Source organism: Myotis daubentonii, chromosome 2 (genome assembly GCF_963259705.1).
Source record: "Myotis daubentonii chromosome 2, mMyoDau2.1, whole genome shotgun sequence".
NCBI classification, from domain to species: Eukaryota; Metazoa; Chordata; class Mammalia; order Chiroptera; family Vespertilionidae; genus Myotis; species Myotis daubentonii.
The window spans coordinates 93,969,958-93,991,895 of NC_081841.1; the positions used below are offsets into that span (position 1 = coordinate 93,969,958).

At 46.9% G+C, this 21,938-nt stretch overlaps 1 protein-coding gene across 2 annotated transcripts in view; it reads right to left on the reverse strand.

Annotated features, from left to right (window-relative positions):
- PRMT8 (protein arginine methyltransferase 8) overlaps nucleotides 1–21,938 on the reverse strand; it is a 92,679-nt gene that overhangs the window by 13,220 nt on the left and 57,521 nt on the right. Inside the window, exons 5-7 of one of the 2 annotated variants that reach the window (XM_059681044.1) lie at nucleotides 13,167–13,291; nucleotides 12,464–12,551; nucleotides 5,401–5,516 (exon numbers count right to left, since the gene is read on the reverse strand). In XM_059681044.1, coding sequence (XP_059537027.1) covers nucleotides 5,401–5,516; nucleotides 12,464–12,551; nucleotides 13,167–13,291 — 329 coding nt within the window. Of the gene's footprint in view, nucleotides 1–5,400; nucleotides 5,517–12,463; nucleotides 12,552–13,166; nucleotides 13,310–21,938 lie in introns of both variants that reach the window. The other variant, XM_059681043.1, reaches the window with a different exon arrangement.

Here is a 21,938-nt window from a genome sequence, read left to right on the forward strand (position 1 = left end):
GCTGGCTGGAGAATGAAGAACTAATAATTCTAACAATTTCAGCTGGGAAGTGGCTGAAAATCAATCTTGTGTGGGGAGCAAGTGTAATAAAAGTTTGTACTGTGCAGTTCTTTTCTATGTGAAGAATGCTGGCTGTTGTTTCCTGGCTCCAGTGAGACAAGGCAGACTGTTCAAAAGCCCAAAAGGTATCCAGGCAGCTTTCAGTGAGGTCTAAGGGAGGACTTCCCATGGTCGGAGTGTGTAGCAAGGATCTCTGTCCTGAGGACTGCAAGAGCCAGACACGTGTGTCTGGGATGATTCCTAGAGGAGCCATTGGGAATACGTGTTGGGAATGACAAATCCTGTTGGGAATCATTAGGACAGGGGTCTGAGGGTGGGGAACAAGTGCAGGCAAGAGACAAAGTAATGGTAGCAGAAATGCCCTTATCTCTACATATTTCCAGGGTAAATAAGTGAAAAGCAGAATTTATGCACCTTTAAAGAGAAGTCCTGCCTCCAGGGGACAAGGAGGAGGAGGTGTGGTCAAGGGAGCCAGCCATCAGAGCCTTGTGGTGTCTGTGGTGAGCAGCTCTAACATCCCCAGGAGAGCTGAGCTCTGACTTATTAGTTGGGAAGAGGTGCTACAGGTTTAAGGGAATGTGGGAGCCCCAGTAAGGCTCAGAACTAAGGGAATGATGAGCCCTGGGTCGGGCATGCAGAAGTAGAAAGCCAGTCCCCTGAATCCAATGCAAGAGCCCCTCGGAAGCATTCCCAGGAAGTGGCACCTGGTGCTTGCTTGAACACCTCAGGGATGATGCATTCACTACCTACCAGGCAACCGATTCCATTTCCTAACACCTCCAATCGGTACCAGTCTGTAATCTCCACCCACAGAATAAGCTGGATGCTTGTTCCAGCTCACACCAAAACCTTTTCTTCCCCAACTGCCTCTGTTTTTCCATTTGCTTCTCCAAAGTCATGCTTTCTGACAACTTCACCAGCCTCTGACCTCAAAGAGCACACTGCTGGCTCCTCCTACATTTAGTCGGCCAATCCCCTCCCCCAACTTCATCCCTCTCACAATCCTTTGTCCTTTCTTCCTGGGGCCCAGGTGCAGGGGCCCTCCATTACATGTCATTCTGTTAGTTCGGGCCATCACCCCCATTCAGGAAGTCTGTTTAGACCCAGTGCCTGTCAGCCTTCATGTTGATCATTATCCTTCCTGGCCACATGTTGTCCGCAGGTTCCCACCAGCTCAACAACTCTTAGAGCAAGCTGTGCTGACTGTATTTGTATTAATGGCATCAGCACAGTCCACCAGGTTCCCAGTGCCTGCACTCACTGACTTTTCCATCTCCTTCTTAATCAGGGCCAGCTAGCCAGGCTCCAGGCTCTTTCCAAGGTCTGTGGCATTTTTTCTCTGTCCCCTCTGCCATGAGCCTAGCCTGGTCTTTTTACCCTACTTCTGGCTCATCCAGCAGCCTCACCACCTTTGTCTTGCCCCTGCCATTGGACTGGAGCTCTGTACTGACAGAGGCTACACCTTACTGGTCTGTGTACCCTCGCTGTGTGACATAGCACCTGACAGGCCTTCTATGTGACAACTGTCCTCCCTTTCCCAGGTCTCTCTCCTTTATACCAACTGACTAATCTCTCAGATCCATTCAGACCGTGCTGCTCCCTGCATCCAAAATCTCCCATGAGTCCTCATGGCTTAGCTAAAAATACCCAAACCTATTGGCTTGAACATAAGAGGGGAGAACTGGAAAGTGGGCTCTGTGACACATCTAGACTTGGCTCTTTTTCCTTGTCACTCCCCTCACTTCACACACACACCACCCATCTATCAGGAATTCTACCACTATAGGGTCTTGCTCTCAACTGTCCATCAACCAAATGTCAACTATCAACAGTATTAGCTGACAGTGTTCACTAGGTCCTGCAGACATTTGCATCTTAATGGGGACCTACGAAGGAATAAAAGCCTCCGAAACAGAAATAATGGAGCTATACATTAAAATGATGCCAGTGGAGGCAGTGGGTCTCTAGGAGTGGGGGTTGGGCCATCTGTGAGAGTGGGATCAGCTGTGGCTGGGCTTCTGAGCCACGGACACCCACTGAGCTCAGCTCCACTCTCTCAGACCTCAAGTCTACAGAATCAAACGCAGTTATCCTGGCTCCCCCAAAACTCAGACCCCTTTGCTGGAAGGTTGCTTTCTTTTCACAGCAGCAACAGCATCTCTGAGACCCCTGGGAAATCCCATGGCTTGGCCTCAGGTGACCCCATTAAGTGGAGGGCTCCGCAGGCATCAATTACTCAGAAGAGCCCCTGGTTGCTGCTATCCCCACCACTAAATAATGTTACAAATGGTTGTCTCAGAGCAGAAGTCTGGTCAAAACAGAGTCTTAATTATAATAAAGTGTCACACTCTGCAACGTTAATAGCATGAAAATAGCAATTAAGTGTGTGAATAAGGGCAAGTGTTTTCCCAACAGGCTCAGCAAGACATTGCTTAGCACATTAGCAAGATAGCTGCTGGAGGGGTGCTCCTGGTGGAGGAAGCAACAACAGCCAGTCCCAGCCTTCCCAGAGGTCAGGGAGCAGGGCGGGGAGGGACAGGACTGCAGCTCAGAGCTCCAGTCCTGACACCTCCTCACAGCCTCTCTGTAACAAGGTGGTAAGGAGCTAGGAAAAATTCCAGAGCCGGAGAAATAGGGAAACTGAGACAAGAAAATTAAATAAGTTTGGACAGCTTTACAGACAATTTGCAGCAAGATCTTATCTTTCCCAGTCAAGGAGCTTGAGAACAAATGACTAATGTCTCTCCTCTCTAACCAGAGAATACATAGCTTAAATCAACCTGGAAGTGCTAAGGCAGGAGGGGGAAAAGGAAAGGAAAGAAGGGAGAGTTTATCTCACCCACCAAACAAAGAAGTCAGCCATCTCAGGGAAGGGGGAACGTAGGGGGAGTTTTATCTCACTCCTTAAACCAGGGGTAAGGAACCTTTTTTCTGTGAAGGGTCATTTGGATATTTATAACATCATTCAGGGGCCATTCAAAATTATCAACTTAAAAATTAGCCTGCTCTATTGGGTCAAACATTTAATTAATTCAGCCCCAATGCCTTGGCAGGGCCAGACCCAATGATTTTGGGGGCCTTATATGGCCCTCAGGCCGGATGTTCCCTACCCCTGCAAAGCCAGCAGTCTCGGGCTTGTCAAGATAAAACTGTCAAATGTTTCTTATAAATTCTAGGAAACAAAGAAAAAGGGAGCCCTTGAAACTAGTCTGTACCAAGATATCCAGCAGAGGAATTTAAAAACCGGTAGACAGAAAAGCACAAAAAGCCGAACCTCTACTAGGCGGGGCTCCTCAGATTAGCTGAGGGCCATCTGTGCTTCGTAAGCCAGTGGTATTTTGATAGACTTGCTTGCCTTGAATCTTTAATAAAGTTACTTGCTTTGTTTCTTTAATTTACCCGCTTTACTACTACACAACTGTCCAGGGTCGCTCATTTGAATTCTTTCCTATGAGACTGACAAGAAGCGAGGAGGGGACAGTCCTCCTTCAATTCAGGGGGCTGTTCAATAGCACCTTTTCTGGTGTTTCTGGTGCCTGTAATGCCTCCTTCACTGAGCCTAGCTGCTGTCCCCTGGCTGCACTCAGTTGCTATCAAAGGGAAGTCCCTTGCTGGGTCCTGATTGGAATGAGGCAGAGGAAGGAACCTGGGTACCCGGACAGATGGAAGCAGGCCAGTCCACAGTGTGACCAGCAGATGTACAGTGTCACACCAGCAGGTCAGGGACAGAAAGCCACCTGGGGCCCAAGCATACTGAGGAATTTTATCACCAAGCTCAAGACATGCCAAACAGCTGCCTAATGGTCAAATAGAGCTGCCCCATGTCATTTTGACAAATGTAGCTGTACAGTGATTTCTATCTATTCCACAGTAGTTTCAGAAATGTTTTGCACTATGGTGAGCATGTTTCACAGTATACTTTCCTGGTTCTTGTTTGGGACACCCGAAGGGAGAGGTTTCAGGGCCAGAGGGGCTGGTAGGAAGAAGTTAAAGGACACGTTTGACCACATCAATCCTGCCTGGACTTGGAACTGGCCGCATAAAGTAGTGAGAACTGTATCAGTGGAGAGTCTGAGACTTAGACCCAAAGCCAGACTTCTTAGATGGAATGTTATGAGAGGGAGACAGAGCCTGTTGAGACCTGTGTGAGGCTCATGTCGTTTTATTTGCTCCCAGAGGTTGTTCTAAATGCCACAGTGATGCTATGAACCAAGGGTTGTGGTATTAGGAAGTCCGAGTCTGGGGACAAAGCACATTTCTCATCTGCCAAATCAGCATTAGTCCTTCAGAAACTTCCTCTCTTCCCCAGAGGCCCTGGGCCCCTTCCCCTCATGCGCTGTAAATGTCCCAGTCCTCCACACCAATATTTCCAGAAAAGAGGTGATATGTACAGGACAGAGCAGGCAAGTATGTTTTAGCAAGATTAGGGCTGAGTGGGCTAATGAATACTTACATAAATGAATCCGGATTTTTAAATAAAAAAGTCAGCTTGAACCATATGAAATTAATGTCTTCCTAGCTTTTAAAAAATCACATATCAATAGTTTATATGACTCAACATAATATATTAACATATATGCATGCAAAGACTTAGCAAAAGGACTGGAAAGCTCAATCCAATGTGTGAATAGAGGTCCCTCTAGGAGGAGCATGCGCTTGAAGGGAGGGGAGGTCAAGGGGAGCTTTGTGGTTTACTCTATCAAATTTGGCTTGTTTGGATATTCAATGATAATGAGAACACACTAGGGGTTGATATAATGGGGATGCTGACCCATTCAGGAAGAGGTGGGACTACAGAGGTGGGACCACTGCATCTGCACTGAAGAAAGCTTTGGGGGGGGAAATGTTAGATCATGTATGAACAAGAACACTCAGGTGGGCATTGCTGTCTGGACGTCCCACGTGTGCTAGGACGTGGGAGTGTAATGACAATTATGCAGCAGATTTCGGTACCAGATTTCTTTTGTAAGAGGGCCATTCACCTCTGAATAGAGTAGTTTATTCAACCCTGAACAGACCCTCCTGCCTGCAGGATGTCCTCTCCTCTATTACCCCCTGCCCCCAACACCACCAAGGGACAAGTACTGTCTCCTTCCAATCAGCTGTGCCACTGTGGACTCCAGTTTCTCTCCATATGATTTTTTGACTGGTCATCTTGTGATGCCAAAGGCTCTGACTAAGGTGTTTTTGACACCAGGCCGGGGCCGAGCAGGAGCTGGCAATGCCTTACTCCAGGCCCACCACTCTCCAGGGTGGCACAGCTGGGTTCCCAGCATTCCCACAGGGTGGCACAGCTGGGTTTCCAGCATATCCAGGCCCATGAAAGATGAGTCTGCAGACCTTTATTAAACAGGCATTGGTCACCACTTGCTTTGGGTCCACGATGTCCACCAGGGGCTCCTTCATGGCAACGTCCCGGATGCAGCTCATGTCAAAGCCATAGACATTCTCCCACCCTGAGGGAACAGAGCAACACATGAGGGCCAGCAGCAGGACCCCCAGAAGTCTCCCAGACCCTCCCGAGTACCAGAGCACGGCATGCCCAAGAGGGTGAGGGCCAGCCCGTGCTCCCCTGCATCAGAATAGCAGCAGAATGGCTCCTCTGGGTGGAGAGCTTTGCAATGTGCCAAATGCTCATTCACACTATCGTATATGTACAGGTCCTGCTTTATGGTTAGGAAAACTAAAGCTCAGAGAGGCTGGGAAAGTTCTCTAGGGTCATACAGCTAGAATGCTACAGGCCTAAGAATAGAATCCAAATTACCTGTCTTCCTACACCTACTTTCCTGTCCCCATCTCTGAGCTAGCAGAGTCTCCTTTGAACTCTCTTACTGGCACCCACATTTCTATGTCAGTGCCTTTGCTCCAGCCACTCTACACACCTAGGATGGCCATCTCTCTCCCTTCTCCAGTCCCCACTCACTGAACCTTCAATGCAGCAGAGAGAAACATGGGTGTATAAAGTGAAAGAGGCTACAGTTTGAATCTCAGCACCACCACTTATTGGTTAAGCCTTGTGCAAACTCCCTAACGTCCCTGAATCTCAGCTTTCTTAACTGCAAAATGAGGGGTTGTCCATGAGAGTCTCTACCTCTCTCACATGCCATTATGCTCTCACTAAGGAGCTCTCCTATAAGAAATACCCCCCAGGTGGGGCACACACCATCCCAGTGGTGCTCGGTGGCCCCTTGGGCAGCTCATAAGATGCTTTGAAAGAAAGTTTTAGGGTTCAGGATTGGTGAGTAAATGAATGCAAGTTTGATGGCCTAAGACCACCCTTAAATGATGATAATCATTGTGATCATTGAATTACCACCAAGCCCAGGCCAGATTCTTCACTTCAGCTCCCCGGAAACCCCATGAGGATGGATACTTCTATATGTCAGATGAGGAATTAGGACTGGAAGAAGTTGGCATCTGGCTGACATGCAGTATCAGGCCCAGTGTCACTCATCAGGGAGATAGTGGCACTAGGGGACAAACCCAGCTTGTCCCCTGACTGTTCAGCTGCACTGAGCCAATGTGACAGCACTGGGAATACAATTTCCCCTCCGCACAGTGCAGAGGGTGGCCTGCAGAGGCCTCAGTTACTAGGCAGCTGAACTCTCCGTTTACAGACGGGCTTAGAAATGCATTGAAGGAGAGATGCTTTTTCCTAAAATCTTTCAGGATTAAATTTTTTAAAATGTTCATTAAATACATAGTATCTTAGGGAACTATGTCCCTAAGATATGTTTGGAGGAGGGGGTGTGTGGGGAGGGAACAAAGAACAGCCAGTGAGAGCTGTGTTCCTTTGACTCATGCTTTTCTAAGGCACATGAAGACCTTCCACAGGGAGAAGAGGCAGAGAACATCACCGTCTCCCAGAGGGTGAGCACTTGTGAAAGTCTGGCTTGAGGATAAGATGCCGGTCAAACCCCATTAAATCACCCGAGGCTGGTGCCAAATTCCCAATTGAAACCTGCATTTGGGAAGGAAGCTGCTCGGTCGGCAACAGGACATGCGCCAGACTCCCCTCTAGAATCTGGAAATACCTACCCATCCTCTCCCCAGATGAAACTTTCTCACCAAGACACACTGCCTTTGTCTAGAATCCTTCCTTAAGAGCCTGCGCCACACTCCTGCTCTTACTCCCTCGCGGCTGTGGCATAAGTTGAATTTAGTGCAAGTGCTGGGCAAATGCCTGAGAGAGTCTGTGCATGCAATAGTTAAAAGGCTTGGGCTTTGGAGTTCAAATCTGGGCTCTGCCATTTATTTGCTGTGTAACCTTCACAAGAATTTAACCTCTCAAAGAGCTGCTTTCTTCTTCTTTAAAATGAAGATGATGACTTCAGTTGTTATGAGGATTAAACATGATAATAAACATACAGAGTGTAAGGTAGTGCCTGTAGAGAGAGGTTGACAGATGGTGGTTGTCACTATATGGTTGGAGCGTTGGCTTTGCCACCATCAGAGTTGTGTGACCATGGGCAGATCAAGCTTTTCCTTGAGCTTGTTTGTAATATGAAGAGTTTGGTTCACTAGTTCTGTGTTCCAGAATCATCTGGGACACTTTTAAAAATACAGATACCTGGGCCCAAACCAGACCTACTGACTCAGAACCTCCAGACTCAAAAGCTGTAACTTTACAAATCTATACAGGCAATTCCAACCACAGTGTGGAAACTTTGTGTTAGATAACCTTTAAAATTTCTCCCAGTCCTTCAAAGGTGAGCTTGAAGTCTCACGGCCTTTAATAAACCCTTTCCAGCCATTCCCCACCATGGGACCCTCCTGTATCCTCAGTACTTACTGTGTAGCTTCTGGCTCAATACAGACCCACATATAATGCTCTTTCATTCCCAAATATTTAGTGTCCATACTGCTTCACAATATCCTATGTTTTAGGTGTTTTGTTTTGTTTTCCCCCAGGGGTTAGTTCATGTCTTATGTCCACAGCTAGACTATACTACCTTCAGTTATTCAGGAGGCAGATCAGCCAGGACATTAGATTTTTCCCTCTCCTTTCTGCCGATCATTCATTTCCCAAAACCTCCTTGAACAAAGTGGAGCAGGGATGGGAGATAATGCAAATCAAACAGATTAATTTTTATTGCAAGTCTATCTTATCTACCAAATGAGTGAATGTGGAGTAAGGTCCATTTACTACCAGAAAATATTGCTATTAATTTTCTGGCGATTTAAAAAATAACATCAGAAGGATCTGTGAACTTTTGTTTAAGGATTGAAACAAACTCTTTAAAAGAGCTGCACCAGGGTGCCATGAGTATAACTGAAGCAGCAGTGAAGCCCAGGCCTACCAAAACTACATACTAAGTTGACTCAAATCACCACTTTAGTAACTCAGTGGAGAAAAAGATCTATTCTTTCCTGGGAATACATATTATTCATCTATCTCTGCTATTCTTTTGGAAAATGAACAAAAAATAGATCACCCAAGATCAATGAAACAATACCTAACAACTTCTAACATATGTGTAATTGGAGTCCCTGAAGAAAAGAGAGAATCAGTCAGAAAAAAAAATATTTGTAGAGATAATAGCTGAAATTTTCCCTAAACTAATGAAATCGTCAGCCCACAGATCCCAGAATTCCATGGAACCCCAACCCGAATAGAAACAACTAAAAGCACACCTAGGCACATCAGAGTCAAATTGATGAATATCAAAATAAAGGGAAAATCTCAAAAGCAGCTGGAGGAGAAGAAATGTGAAGTGCTGGAGAACAAATTTCACATTTCATTGGCAAGAGCTGTAGCTCCATCCTCCCTCCCAACTCTGGCCCAGCAATCTGAGTTTCTCTGCTGGGGCTAATGGGACCGCCTCAGAGAACAAAGCAAATGTCACCAGGTGGCACTGACAGCTTTCTTCTCTAGACAGAAGAAAAGGTGTTTACAATAGTTTTATATATTTTAGGCTCTTAGGAACAAAGTCAACTCCTTGTTTAAATTAGGCCAGAGCCAGAGGCTAGAGCTCTGGATTTTGGAGGTAAGAGTGGAGGAGAAACCATGCACAGCAACCGAGCCCTCCCAGAGGTCCTGCCCTCCACCCCTGCAGCTGCAGGCCCCACTGGCTCAACAGGAGGCCTTCCTTTTCATCCTTTTCTCATAAGCCAGGAAGCGAGTATCCATCCCGCTGACTCTCAGCAGTTTGTAGATTCATGTATTGGTTGGGATTCATGTACTGGGTAAGAATTCAAACAGAATACTTACCACGGTTCCTTCAAAATTTGAGAGTCTATAACTCTACTTTTGCCAAATTATAGTAGAATTTTTTAAAAAATAATCACTCCTTTCTCAAGTTTAAACAGTATGCCTTCCATATTCCTCTGTGGTTTACTTTTATGCCTTCATTTGTTTACTCATTCATTCACTCAACAAAATATGTATTGTGAGCCTAGTATAAGCTGTAAGCCAGTCATTTGTCTCACTTTCTATCTTCTCTAGTAGTTGGTAAGCAAACTGAGAGCAGGTTCTATATTTTACTCATTCTTGTGTTCCCATGTTGCATGTGGTTGAGAAAGAAGAAGAGAGGAGAGGAGAGGAGAGGAGAGGAGAGGAGGGGAGGGGAGGGGAGGGGAGGGGAGGGGAGGGGAGGGGAGGGGAGGGGAGGGGAGGGGAGGGGAGGGGAGGGGAGGGGGGAGGGGAGGGGAGGAGGGGAGGGGAGGGAAGGAGGGGGAGGAGGGGAGGGGGGGAGGAGGGGGGAGAAGGCGAGAGGAGAAAGATGAGGAGGGGGAGGGGAGGGGGGAGGGGGGAGGGGAGGGGAGGGGGGAGGGGAGGGGAGGAGGGGAGGGGAGGGGAGGAGGGGGGAGAAGGCGAGAGGAGAAAGATGAAGAGAGGAGGGGAGGGGAAGGGAAGGGAGGGGAGGGGAGGGGAGGGGAGGGGAGGGGAGGGGAGGGGAGGGGAAGAAAGGCAAGGTGGGGAGAGAAGGGGAGAGGAAAGGAAGCTGTTTTCCTAACAATTTATTTTCTGAAAGGACTGGGCATGTTTCACTTTCCTGCCCCACTTCAGATCTTTCTTTTTTAGCTGGTTCTTAAGCCAAATGAAATTTGCTTACAATTGTTCCCTTAGCAACCAGCAACCTTTGTGCTTTACTTTTTATTTAGAACTCAGAGTAACCAAAATCTTCATTTATTTGAAACTGATTTCTAAATGGGTTTGCCTGCTTTACTAAAAACAAAAGCATATCATTTAAAAGCACATTTAAATAGAAAACTTAACTGTATTTTAAATAGATTTTAAATGTGTGTTTAATCTTTGTTTCTGCTTTGTGTGTGTGTGTGTGTGTGTGTGTGTGTATTGTGTTTTTTTTCTTCATACTCCAGAGCAAGCATTCCACAAGAGAAAATGGGGCTGAGTTTTTTTTTTTTCTTTCCCAGAAGCTATGAAAATTGCAACAGACAGTGCAAAACTCAATCACATGATCTCCAGTTCTGGGCTGGCACCTGGGTAGCCATAGTGCCCCTAGTACCTCGCAGGGCCAGCCTGGTCCTCTTTTGGCCCCACTTGCTCATTAAAAGGTGCACATGCCAGAGGTCCCCAAACACCACCGAAGGAGGAGGAAAAGATATGTTTGCTTTTAAACCACGTGAAAGTTCCTTAAAGAGCTGTGCCCAGGGTCGGAGGTCAATAAATACTTAAGTGCACGTGAGAATGAAGACTGCCCTGGGGGTCCTCCTCAGAACACTGTTCGGTGCAGTCACACAGCAAGAACTCCAAGAGCAGTGTCATAATGCAGCTCCAGGGCAAAATGTGCCCTATTTAGACATACATTTGATCAGTACTCACTGTTGAGTTGCTTCTGCAACCTACCATGAGAGCACATTTGTCCCAGATTCTGAGCCACTGGAGGCCAGAAAGCTTAGCAGTCAGCCAGAGCCAGGAGCAGAAAGGGGCTTAGTGAGCGACAGTTCAGAGACTAGACCAGTCTGGTGCCACAGAGCACCAAGAACTGCTGTGTCCTTCAATATGCATCATCTCACTTTATCCTCATGACAGGTCTACGGGATTGGTGATATTCTCTCCAACTTGGGCTCAAGGATGTTAGGTAATTTGTTCAAAGTGACCCAGGGAGGATTTGAACCCAAGGCTGGCTGACCTCAAAGCATAACCATCTAACCTAGGCCACCCTACCTCTGAATCCTGTCAAATGTTAGAAATGATGCCAGACTGGCTGAAGAGAGAGGGCACAGAGCCTCAAACAACCGTCCATTTCTATCTTCTCCTGAATCTCAACATCACGCTTTGATGTTATATTTCCAGAAGGGTGTGAACACACACATTCCATAGCACAGTCCAGCTGTGGTCTTAGCACTAACAGCTATTAAAGGCATTTTGTGAATCAATTAGCCGAGCGATTGAGTCTCAGCCTCTCAGGGCAGGAAGCATTTACTCCTCTGCTCAGTTTGTGACCCTCCACAGTCATCTTGCCAAAGAGGGCTGGACCACTGGAGGGGCAGGAACTGCTGGCTTCGTCGGACTTCTGGAGTTTCTGCCACGTGCTTTGGGCTGAATTATGTGCGTGTTACTTGTATGAGGGGTGCTTTGCTGCTGGTGTTGTGTTTAGTTCTGGTTGGGGAGATGTGGCCATTTCTAACCTTATGAAAGGTTAGGAGGTTTGGTATAACCTCATTGAGGACCAGGATTGTGTCACTGAGAAATTTTATCCTTTAAATTAAATAGAACAAAACAGTCCTTTTTGGACCAGATAAAACAATGAAGGTATTTTTTGGCTTTATTTTAAAATCTAAGAAAACAAGTTTTCAGCTGATAAAGTATTATGAACACAGATTTGGATATGAGACTCTCCCACCACACACACACACACACACACACACACACATGCGCACAGGCACACATGCATGCATGTGCACACGTGCAATCTCCATCTGTTCCCACCCCCACTGCTTCCCCAAAAGAACCTCAGAGGAGAATACATATTGTACTTAATGAAAGAGAGTGGATATCATTTTGGTAAGTTTGAGTAGTATGACGGCAGGAGTCAGGATGATTGGCCTGGCTAGAGATCTGGCATTTCTGAGCCCTGTGGTGGACTTTGGGGATAACTAACCTACTGACTTCCAGCCACTTGGCCTCTGTTCTTTGCAAAAGCTCAGCTTCTATGGTTTTAACTTATTTTTCAGTAACATTGCATTTGTTCTCTCCCCCAGGACATTTATCTTACACCAGCCATATAGTTTATTTTCTCTCTGCAGACCTGCCACCTTTGGGACTAGAGGAAAACATTACAGAGAGAAGAATCCAGAAAGACTCAGGTGAACTCCACACAAATAGCAGTATGCTTATAAACTAGCTGCTCATCTCAGGCCCCCTGATATGCCTCCCACCCTAAACGTAGAGGGGTGGGGTGGGGGGAAGCCCAGCAGAGAACGAAAGGAGACTTACAGTGGATTTTGAAGTCCTTGTACTGTCTGTCTTCAATTGCTACCACGTACAAAGCTGCCCGGTCTGGAAACATAAGCCCTCCAGGTTTCTGTTGATGAATTGTGGGGAAATGGGTGTCGTAATCTATTCACCTGACAAAGACATCACATTTTGAACTGCACATAGAGTTACCAGACAGGCAGCCTCTTGCCAACACTTCTCAGTCAGCAGACTGTCACCTTGGCCATTTAGGGCTCAGCTGGCAATGCTCACTTTTTATTTTGGAGTAAGGAGAACTGAGGGACCCAGATGGAATCAATAGAGCAAATAAAGTGGGAGAAGGTAAGTCCACTGGGAAGCAGTGGAAGATGGTATGACCTTTCAGCCTGGAGAAGCCAAGGTCAGAAGCAGTCTGGGCTCTCTGGCAGCCTTGCAACCCTAAGTATTTGTTGACTAGAATAGACTTTTGTCTTGACAACACTAAATGGGTTTCAATTGTGGTGAAAGAAGCCAAGGTTAGACCTACAGAAGAACATTGTGACAGTTAGACATATTGGGCCCAGGAACCATCATTCTGTCCCCTGAAGCAGACCTGGTTTAAAGAGGGGTGACTGGAAGAGCTTATCTTCAAGGCCAAGTCCTCATATTCTTCTAGGCTGTAGGTCAGGGCTAGAACGGCAAGATAGCCAGAGACCAATAAGGGGAGAGCATGCAGGACACTTACCAGCCACTTGTCCCTGGCAAAGATGACCGTGTTGAGCATTGACTCATAGAAGAGACAGTAGCCCATCCACTCGCTGATGATGATGTCTACCTTCTCCACAGGCAGCTCCACCTCTTCCACTTTACCTTTAAATATGGTGATGACTGGAAAATATGAACCCCAAGGCCACACTTTGCAGGGCTCAATCTATGGGTTTTAGCCTGGTTCTGATTCTACGTTTAGGGTGGGACATACCTCACCCTTCACCATGCTAGTTTATACTAAGTGAATTGAAAGCTACTTGCAGATTTTCTCCCTAAAGTGTATTGAGCAGTTACTATGTGGTAGACTAAGCCCAGGACATGCACCATATTATGTACTAGTAATCCTCCCAACAACTCCATGAAGTAAACACTTTATTCTTATTTAGAACTAAGAAAATTGAGGCTTAGAGAAGTTACATGTGGCCATGGAAATAGGGCCCAGGTCTGATATGCCATGACTCTAACACTCTTCTCATGACCCCCACCCTGTGTTAGACTCCATGATGATTCAAACCCAGAGAAGGTTGGGGGGACTCCTCTATTGCTCTTGCATCTGTTCACAACCAGATTCACCCCCTCACCAGTTCATGAGGGAGGCAACATAGTGTTTTGACAAGAACATGAGCTCTGCAGTCAGAAAAACCTGGGTTTACTGGTAAGTCCTGGATATTCTCATTATTAGCTGTTTTACTTTCCACAAGTTACTTGACCAAACCAAACTCCAATTCCCCAAAGAACAGCCCAAAAGAACATCTACTTAGTGGTTGTACTGATGAAATGAAATAACACGTGTGAAGGCCAGGCTCAGAGCCAGGCCCCAGCAGAAGGTAGACATTTTCTGACATTTCCCCCTTGCTGACCAGTCCGTAGAGAGGCGGAGGGGATGGGCCGTGACAAAGCCCCTGCTCTAAGAGGCTTTTGCTAATGAGTCACTTCCAAGACTTTCCAAGACTTGTGGCAGGAGAAACTTCTTAGTTGGGTTTTTGATCATTTGACATACACATACATCTAATTTTGGGGTCTCTTTGCATTCATTGTTATAAAGATCAAAGCAAAAGCTCTCTTAGATGTCGCTGAGAAGTTGACAGGGTGATGTATCGGTTGGTTGGTTCCATCTGAACATTTCCTCTGGAAGGTTACCCATATTCATGCTCTGAAACCCTCTTTCTGCACCATCTTCTGAAAAATTACACAGTGCCTGAGCTTTGCTGTGAACATTGAACAATGACCTGTATTCGGGAGTTATAAAAACAAAATCCAGACTCACATCTGTTCTGAATCTGAGTTTCACAAAAATTAATTTGGCTTGGAGGCTTCTAGCTGGCAAAGGGCACACAGGTCACTGGTTTTATTTCCTGTCTTGACAGTGGATAATGCAGGTGGGTGATGGAGTGCCCATTAGCAACGTCTAATGATGTTCTACTTTCCAATATCTGGTATTTAATTAAGGCCTAATCAGATAAGGCCTCCTCCATAAAGAATCAGACACCTGGCAGATGTACACTGGCCCAGGTCATTCTCAAGTGGGGCTCAGGCTCATGTGATCCTCCTGGTTACTGCTCAGAAGCCCTACCCCTAAGAAGTAAGAGCAGGAAGGGCAGGACTTCTCCAAAAGGTTAGAAGGGGTGGAAGGAGTAGGCATTAATATTCTGCTTCTCTGGGGGCTCTGGGAGCTATGAGCAGGAACTCCGCCCAGGGAAGGGCCCAGGAAGCACCAAGAGAATTCACAAGAAGACAAAGTAAAGGGCTTTTGAAAAATGCAAATAGAGTGCCTAATTTATTCCTTATTCTAAAAAACAAAAAAAATAACAAATATGCCTGATCCACCTGCTTAGTTATTTGTGTGCAAAGCCTCTCTGGTCTTATTTTTTAAAACATTTTTAAGGTGTTTCAATGGCCTCCCTTTCTTTTCTCTGTGCACATTTCTTGAAGATTCTTCACTATGTCTGCACATGTCCATGGGCACAAACATTCAAAGATTGTGAATGAATGAATGAATGAATGAATGAATAAGTGAGTGAGTGAACAAGTGAATGCGTTAGATCATAGTCTTCCAGTGGCCCAGGAAGATTTCTGACTGAGGTGTCCGATGACCTCCACCTAGTGCAAGGTTCTCCAGGACTATTCCATGGACTAGACTCCAGCAGGACTGCAAGCAGCAGAAATAGACAAGGACTTATAGTTTACTCCGACAGATAGGTATGTATGGGACATTCCTTGGGTGCCCCCAGAGTGAGTGAATGCTGCCCCTGTTCTCAGCACTAGCCCTCTTAACCATTTGCTCCAATAGATACAAAGATGCAGAAATACGAAGAGACAGTAGATCACAGAACAGCAAAAAGCACTCTGTTTCTGCTTACAAAAAGGCAGAAGGAATCAATTAACCCATAAAACACTCAGCAATCTGGGCCTCTGTTCATTAAACATTGCCCTTCTGCATCCAAACATTTCTCAGAGCAGACGCGGCCTCCACTTGGTGCAGTGAGGGGATGGTCCCTTTGTGAAAGGAAAAAGACACACCTCCCTTCAGTCCAGCTGTGGACTAGATTTCACACCCCAGTTATCCCCTCACCCAGTTGCTTTTGTGCAGCGCCCAACCTGCACAACCTTATACTGAGTCCTGGAGGCAGACAATTTATGCTCTTGTTCCAGCTGACAACCTTGATTAAAGTTTCTCTTTGGGGGGGCCTTGATTTCCTCATTGGGTGCCTAGTGCAAGGTTCCCCAGGACTATTTCATGGACTAGACTCCATGGAATGGACTTAATGAATGAAGGAGGAAGGTTGAATCTAAAAATCCCTGATATTTTGCAGCTACAAAATGCTTTGATTTTTCAAATATGTGTTGAGTATGTGTAAGGTATTCGGAGAGTTTGGGGAATAACTGACATCAATAAAGAACCAGTGGCTGCAATGTCCAGTTTGACTTCAATTTGCATCAATTTCAAGCCTGATTTTTTAAAAAAGAGGCCACATTGTTTCTACGGACCCAAATACAATTGCCCACTGGTGTCATCAGGGGTAGTCTCACCCAACAATTACTTAAACTACTAGATTCAGTTTCCCAATCTGCAAAATGCTACCCCTCTATGGCAATTAATTAGGAGTTACTGGCCAGTGTATGGTATGGGGTTGACTCAAAGAACTGTACATGTACACACAGCTACAGGTGTCCTGCTTCATGGCAAGCCTTTCAAAGGGGATCTTAGCCGCTGATATTAGGGTTCGGAGCAGCAATGGGCTGCAGAGCCCCACTCCTAATCTGGATCCCACATCACAAACACTGTGTCAACTCAAGGTTGCTTTGAGGTCACTCTCTAGAGCTGTGTCTTTATTCCGTAAGGATGATGGAAAGTTTGTTCCACTAGCTGTGACAGAACCCTGGCTTGTAAAGTTTAGAATGATTAATCATAATTAGATGCACAACAGGAGGCAATAAACTCCAATAGGGAGGTTTCCCCCCTGCAACTCCGAGTTTACAAATTAGGCATCCAAATTTTTTTGTTGTTGTTGTTTTTAGTGAGATTATGTTTTCCTTTTGTCTTTAGTGGTTATTGCATAAATGTAGTCATTCTAATTCACGGTCATTGGTTTAACCGTTTAGGTTTATTTTGTTGTTGTTATTGTTTTGTGATGCTTTTGTTGTTGTTGTTTTATAAGCCAGGCTAGCCTGATCTCATCTGGGCCTCCAGCATGTTCATGAGAGTCAGTGGACCCCCCAAGGTCCATCTGAGTGGTCTCCCCACTGTAGACTCCTTACTGTTTCCCAAAACAGATCTTGTCCCACAGAAGAGTGAGCATGAGGGTCTTGAGCGGGAGGACAGGGAGCACCTGATGAGGCAGTGGAGCCTCCCTAATGCCACTCCCATCTCAGCACAGCCACCCGCTGCCCTCCATGCCCTTGCCATGCTCCTTACACACCTATGTTGGCAACAACCATACTGCCTACCTCGCTCCTTCTGAGGGCCTGACTCACCTCTAGCCTATGGTCTCCTCTTAGTAGTATTTCAGCTTCCTATTTCCAGGATCTAGCAGTGCACTTGACTTCTCACAAACATTCAAAGCTTGTGAGTGAATGAATAAATGAATGAATGAATAAGCAACTTTGGGAAAAAAAGGGTATTGAATTCAGAGACAAAAGATCTTTAAACTAGTCCTAATTATGATAGCAAAAAAATTATCAGTATTTGAATAGAACCTTACACAGTGATTTTACATGCATTGTCTCAATAATCCTCACAGGAACCTGTGAGATTGATTTCATTGTTCCATTTGTCTAATGAGAACTGGAGTTTACAGAAATCAAAAGGTACAAGTCACCAGCCTCCCTGAGATTCCCTTCCTTCATCTGCAAATGATCAGACTATCCAACTCACCATGGGATTGCTGTGCATGCCACAAGAAATCAGAGAAGGCCAAGGACAACCCATTTTCCCCCTAAAGGCTGGTGGGGCTGGTTCCTAGGGTGAGGAGAGGGGGAATCATCATAGAGATAGAACCCATCAGCTCGCCTTGGCTTCCCACCCTCACCTTCTCCAGGGTCCAGCTACATGGATAAACCCATTACAAGGTCAAACCCACCCATATTCGTAAGCCAGTGATGATGGAAGAAATAGAATACCAACATCATTACCCTCAATATCTGATGGCACTTGGGATATATCCTGCAGGAAACAGACCCCGTAATGGAGTGGCATCAATGAGGCCTAGGTGCTAGGTATACTCAGTATAGTAGAAACTTAAATATGGTTCCCCTCTCCCTTCCCAAGTCCTCTATTCACACAAGAACATAGGGCTTGAGCTTCTGCCTTGTCGGGTACATAATCTGTCTGCTTCATGTCCTAGCCTGCTCTGGCTCCCTTGAGGGCTGAGAGCCCAGTCGGCTCAGCCGGAGCTCTCAGCTTTGGCCAGAGCTCCTGCTTGGCACATCTGCTCCCCTAGGCACTGGCTGTACTAACACTCGGGTAACCAAACCCATGCCAGGACTCATCGACCCCAAGTTATCATCGACCACTTAGAACCCCTAGCATGATACAGCTGGGGCAGATCCCTAACACACTGGCCACATGCAGATGATTTTGTGGGCTGGGCCAACGTGGAGGAAATTAAGAAGGGAATGGAACTAGACGGAGTGGTTGAAATCAATGGGAATGTAGAAGGCAGCAAAGCATGCCAGCTTTCACTCACTAATTATACATGGGACGGGTAGAACGTGTCTCCCACCCCAGGGAATTTGTACCATCAATCCTTCTGTGTAAATACTCTTCCCTCTACTCTTAGCATGCTGACCTCTCTTAATCTCTTGGGTCTCAGCTTCAATTCCTTACTCAGAAAAAGGTCCTCTTTCCAGTGCTGTGCTTTTCCATGTTTAACAACAGGCTCTGTGAGAGGGGAAAAGCCCTGATTTTTAGTGTTTGCTGATGTCTGTGGTGCAAATACTTCCACCATGGCTGATTTCAGCTCTCACCACAATGTCCCTCACGGCAGGTTGGGAAGAGAGGCACAGAATCGCTCACAAGGTGGGGTGAGCGGTTCCAGTAAGCCACTGCCACCATCCAATGAAAGTGGATGCCCCATTTTTCTCAACAACTCTAACATGCTTCTTTCTAAGTGCTTTCACTATTTTAATTCTATCTACACTAATAAAAGAGAAAAATGGTAATTGGCGTACGACGATACCCTTTTCATTGGCTAATCAGGGCTATATGCAAATTAACTGCCAACTATGATTGGCAGTTAACTGCCAACTAAGATTGGCAGTTAACTACCAACAAGATGGCGGTTAATTTGCATATGTAGGCACAATGCAGGGAGGCGAAAGGGAAAGCAGGAAGAAGCCCCCTGCCACTGACAGTGATCGGAAACCCAGGGGGGAGCTAAGAGCTGGGGTCAGGGCAAAGGCGGCCCTGGGCCGCCTTTGCCCTGCCCCCCAGCCATGATCGGAGAATCAGGCGCCTTTGCCGCCCTGGCCAGTGATAGCAGGAAGTAGGGGTGGAGCCAGCGATGGGAGCTGGGCACGGTCGAAGCTGGCAGTCCCAGGAGCTAGGGGTCCCTTGCCTGGGCCTAAAGCGGAGCCCACGATCGCAGGGCCGCTGCAGCTGCGGGTCCCCGCTGCCCGAGCCGGACGCCTCAGCCAGAGGCGTTAGGCCTGGGCAAGGGGCAGAGCCAGCAATCAGAGGGGTCTGGGGGTCCCCTGCCCAGGCCTGATGCCTGGGCCAGAGGCATCAGGCCTGGGCTGGGGGCAGAACCAGTGATGGGGGGAAATGAGGGTCCCCTGCCCAGGCCTGACACCTCTGTCAGAGGCGTCAGGCCTGGGCAAGGGGCCGATCCTGCGATTGGAGGGTGACGGGGGTCAACGCCTGAGGGCTCCCAGTATGTGAGAGGGGGCAGGCTGGGCTGAGGGACACTCCCCCCCCCACCCAGTGCACGAATTTCGTGCACCGGGCCCCTAGTTGTGATATAATTTGTTCCCTTGCTTTGATGTTTGCCTTCTCTGTGAGACTCTAAGTTTCATGAGGGCAAAGATCTTGTGTCTCCTGTTTGTGTTGACCCCTCCTACCCCCACCCCTCGCCTGGCACAGGACCTGGAGACTTGCACACTAATGCCGGAAGGGATGGGCGCAGGAAACCCAGTCCTAAGACTGTGAACTGGCCTCTGGAGCAGTTTGGAAAAGAAGTCACAACTGCCAGGAGCACTAGTACAAGTTCATTAAAAACCATCACAGCTGACTCATCTCATCTTCTGTTGACAGGGTTACTGGTCAAGTTAATAAATGAAGTAATAATAAAAATACTCCACATTTATTGGCTGCTTACTGCCCTCTGGATACTGCTGTACTGTACACAGTGGTATGCTCATAGACAATTAACAACGGGCTCTCCAGGAAAGAAGCCCTGATTTTCGCATTTGCTGATTTCTTAGTGTAAATACTCCCACTGTGGCCAACTTCAAAACACCAAAGTGACTTCATTCATCCCACAAATTTAACAATACTGAAAATTTAACAACCAGTCCTTAGGAGCCTGTAGAGCCCACTCCAGTACACCACGGTTTTACATGCAGGGACGTTGTGCCCCTCACAATGACCCTATCAGGTATGTGCCACTATAATTCCCATTTCACAGTTGAAGAAACAGAGACACAGAAAGTGAGTTTGACCAGCTCCCACCTCCATGATATCTTTATGAGAAAGGTGACAAATTATTGTGTGCGTTCATAACTGGCTACCTGACTGAATTCCAAGGTTCAGATTAAGAGCTGAGTGAGAACCAGCCTGAAGAAGCATCCACATCACCCCTGGGCACTATCCAATATACGAGTAACACCAAGCAGGGAACAATGACCTTAGGAGAGTGATGCTCTGTAAGGAAGGACCAGATCTAACAATGTGATGTTTAATAGACATAAGAGTGGGACTCAGTCTGGGTTCAAAACATCCACGGAGCAGATACAGGTTGGGAGCTACAGCTTGCCAGTAGGCAAGTGTAGTTGATTCCGACTCTGTACCAGTGTGACATGGCCTCTCCCGTAACTGCTAATGGAACTGGAGCCACATTGTTCCAAGTGCAGCATCTGGGCCAGGCGCCTGGCTGTGCTTCTTAGCCTGACTGTCCAAGTGTGAGAGAAATACCGGAGACATGGGCAGAAGAAAAGGTGACTCAAACCAGCACCAAGGGTAAAGGAACTGGGGGAGGGGGGTTACTCAGAGATATGGGAGGAAAGCAACCATGTGAAGGAGCCTCCTCACTCCATCTAGCTCCAAAGGAGCACCGGGAAGCCCCCAGGGAGCAGAGTGCCTCTCTGTGGAAGGCAGTGCTTTCTAACAATCACAGCTCTCAGAAGACGGGGTGAGGACCCCGTCTGAGGGATCATCCCCAACTGGATGACTGCAGAGCACAGAGGCCCGCTGCAGAGCAGAAAATTCAGGCAGCATCTATAAAAGCCGTGGAGCTATGTGGTCAACCAAGACCAAAGTGTAGAACATTAAGCCTGAAAGCACCTATAGTTCATTTTTGTTAATCCCCTACTCCTCATAAAGCCCCATATCTCTAATCCCTCAACACCCCTGCAAGCTGTTCATGGACATATCTCCTCTACATGGAGCAAGCGGAGAAAGGTGAAGCAATGTGCCAACGCCCCCCTGACATTATGTAGCAAGGGCCTCTCTGTCCATTGCCATTCTGGTCATGCTACACTCAGGCCCCTTCCATCCATGACAGGTGTGTTTTAGGACGTGCACCAGTAGAAGAAGAGGAAGAAGAGATACGCTTTCTTTCCTTAGTTTTCTGAGAAATAAAAAGGGTCTATTTATTTTGTTTCTAGAACTGTAAAAATTGTATCAATCCCTGAGCTCCCAAGTCAACATTCACAAATGATTCTACCTTTTTAAGCATGGCAGCAGCCCACTGGTTTCCTGGACAGAGAAAGAGAGGAAATAATAGTTGTCAGAGCCCAAGTCAGAGAGGAGGCTGTGGGCTTGTGTGGGGGCCACGCATGTGGAAGCAGCCATGTGAGGGCTGCATGGCCACTGCACAGCTTTGTGGAGGTGCGTGGCTGCATGCTTAGAATCCATCCTGAGGAGCTGTGCGGAGGTGGAGAGGGAGCGAGATTGATTGATGCTGGGTGGCAGGTATTTTATGTCCTGTGTTGTTATTTATGTCTTTACACCTACACTCCAGAGACACACACAAATGCTGGCTGACACAGCATTTCAAAAGCATTTCCATGGAAGCATTTGTGCAGTTAAGCT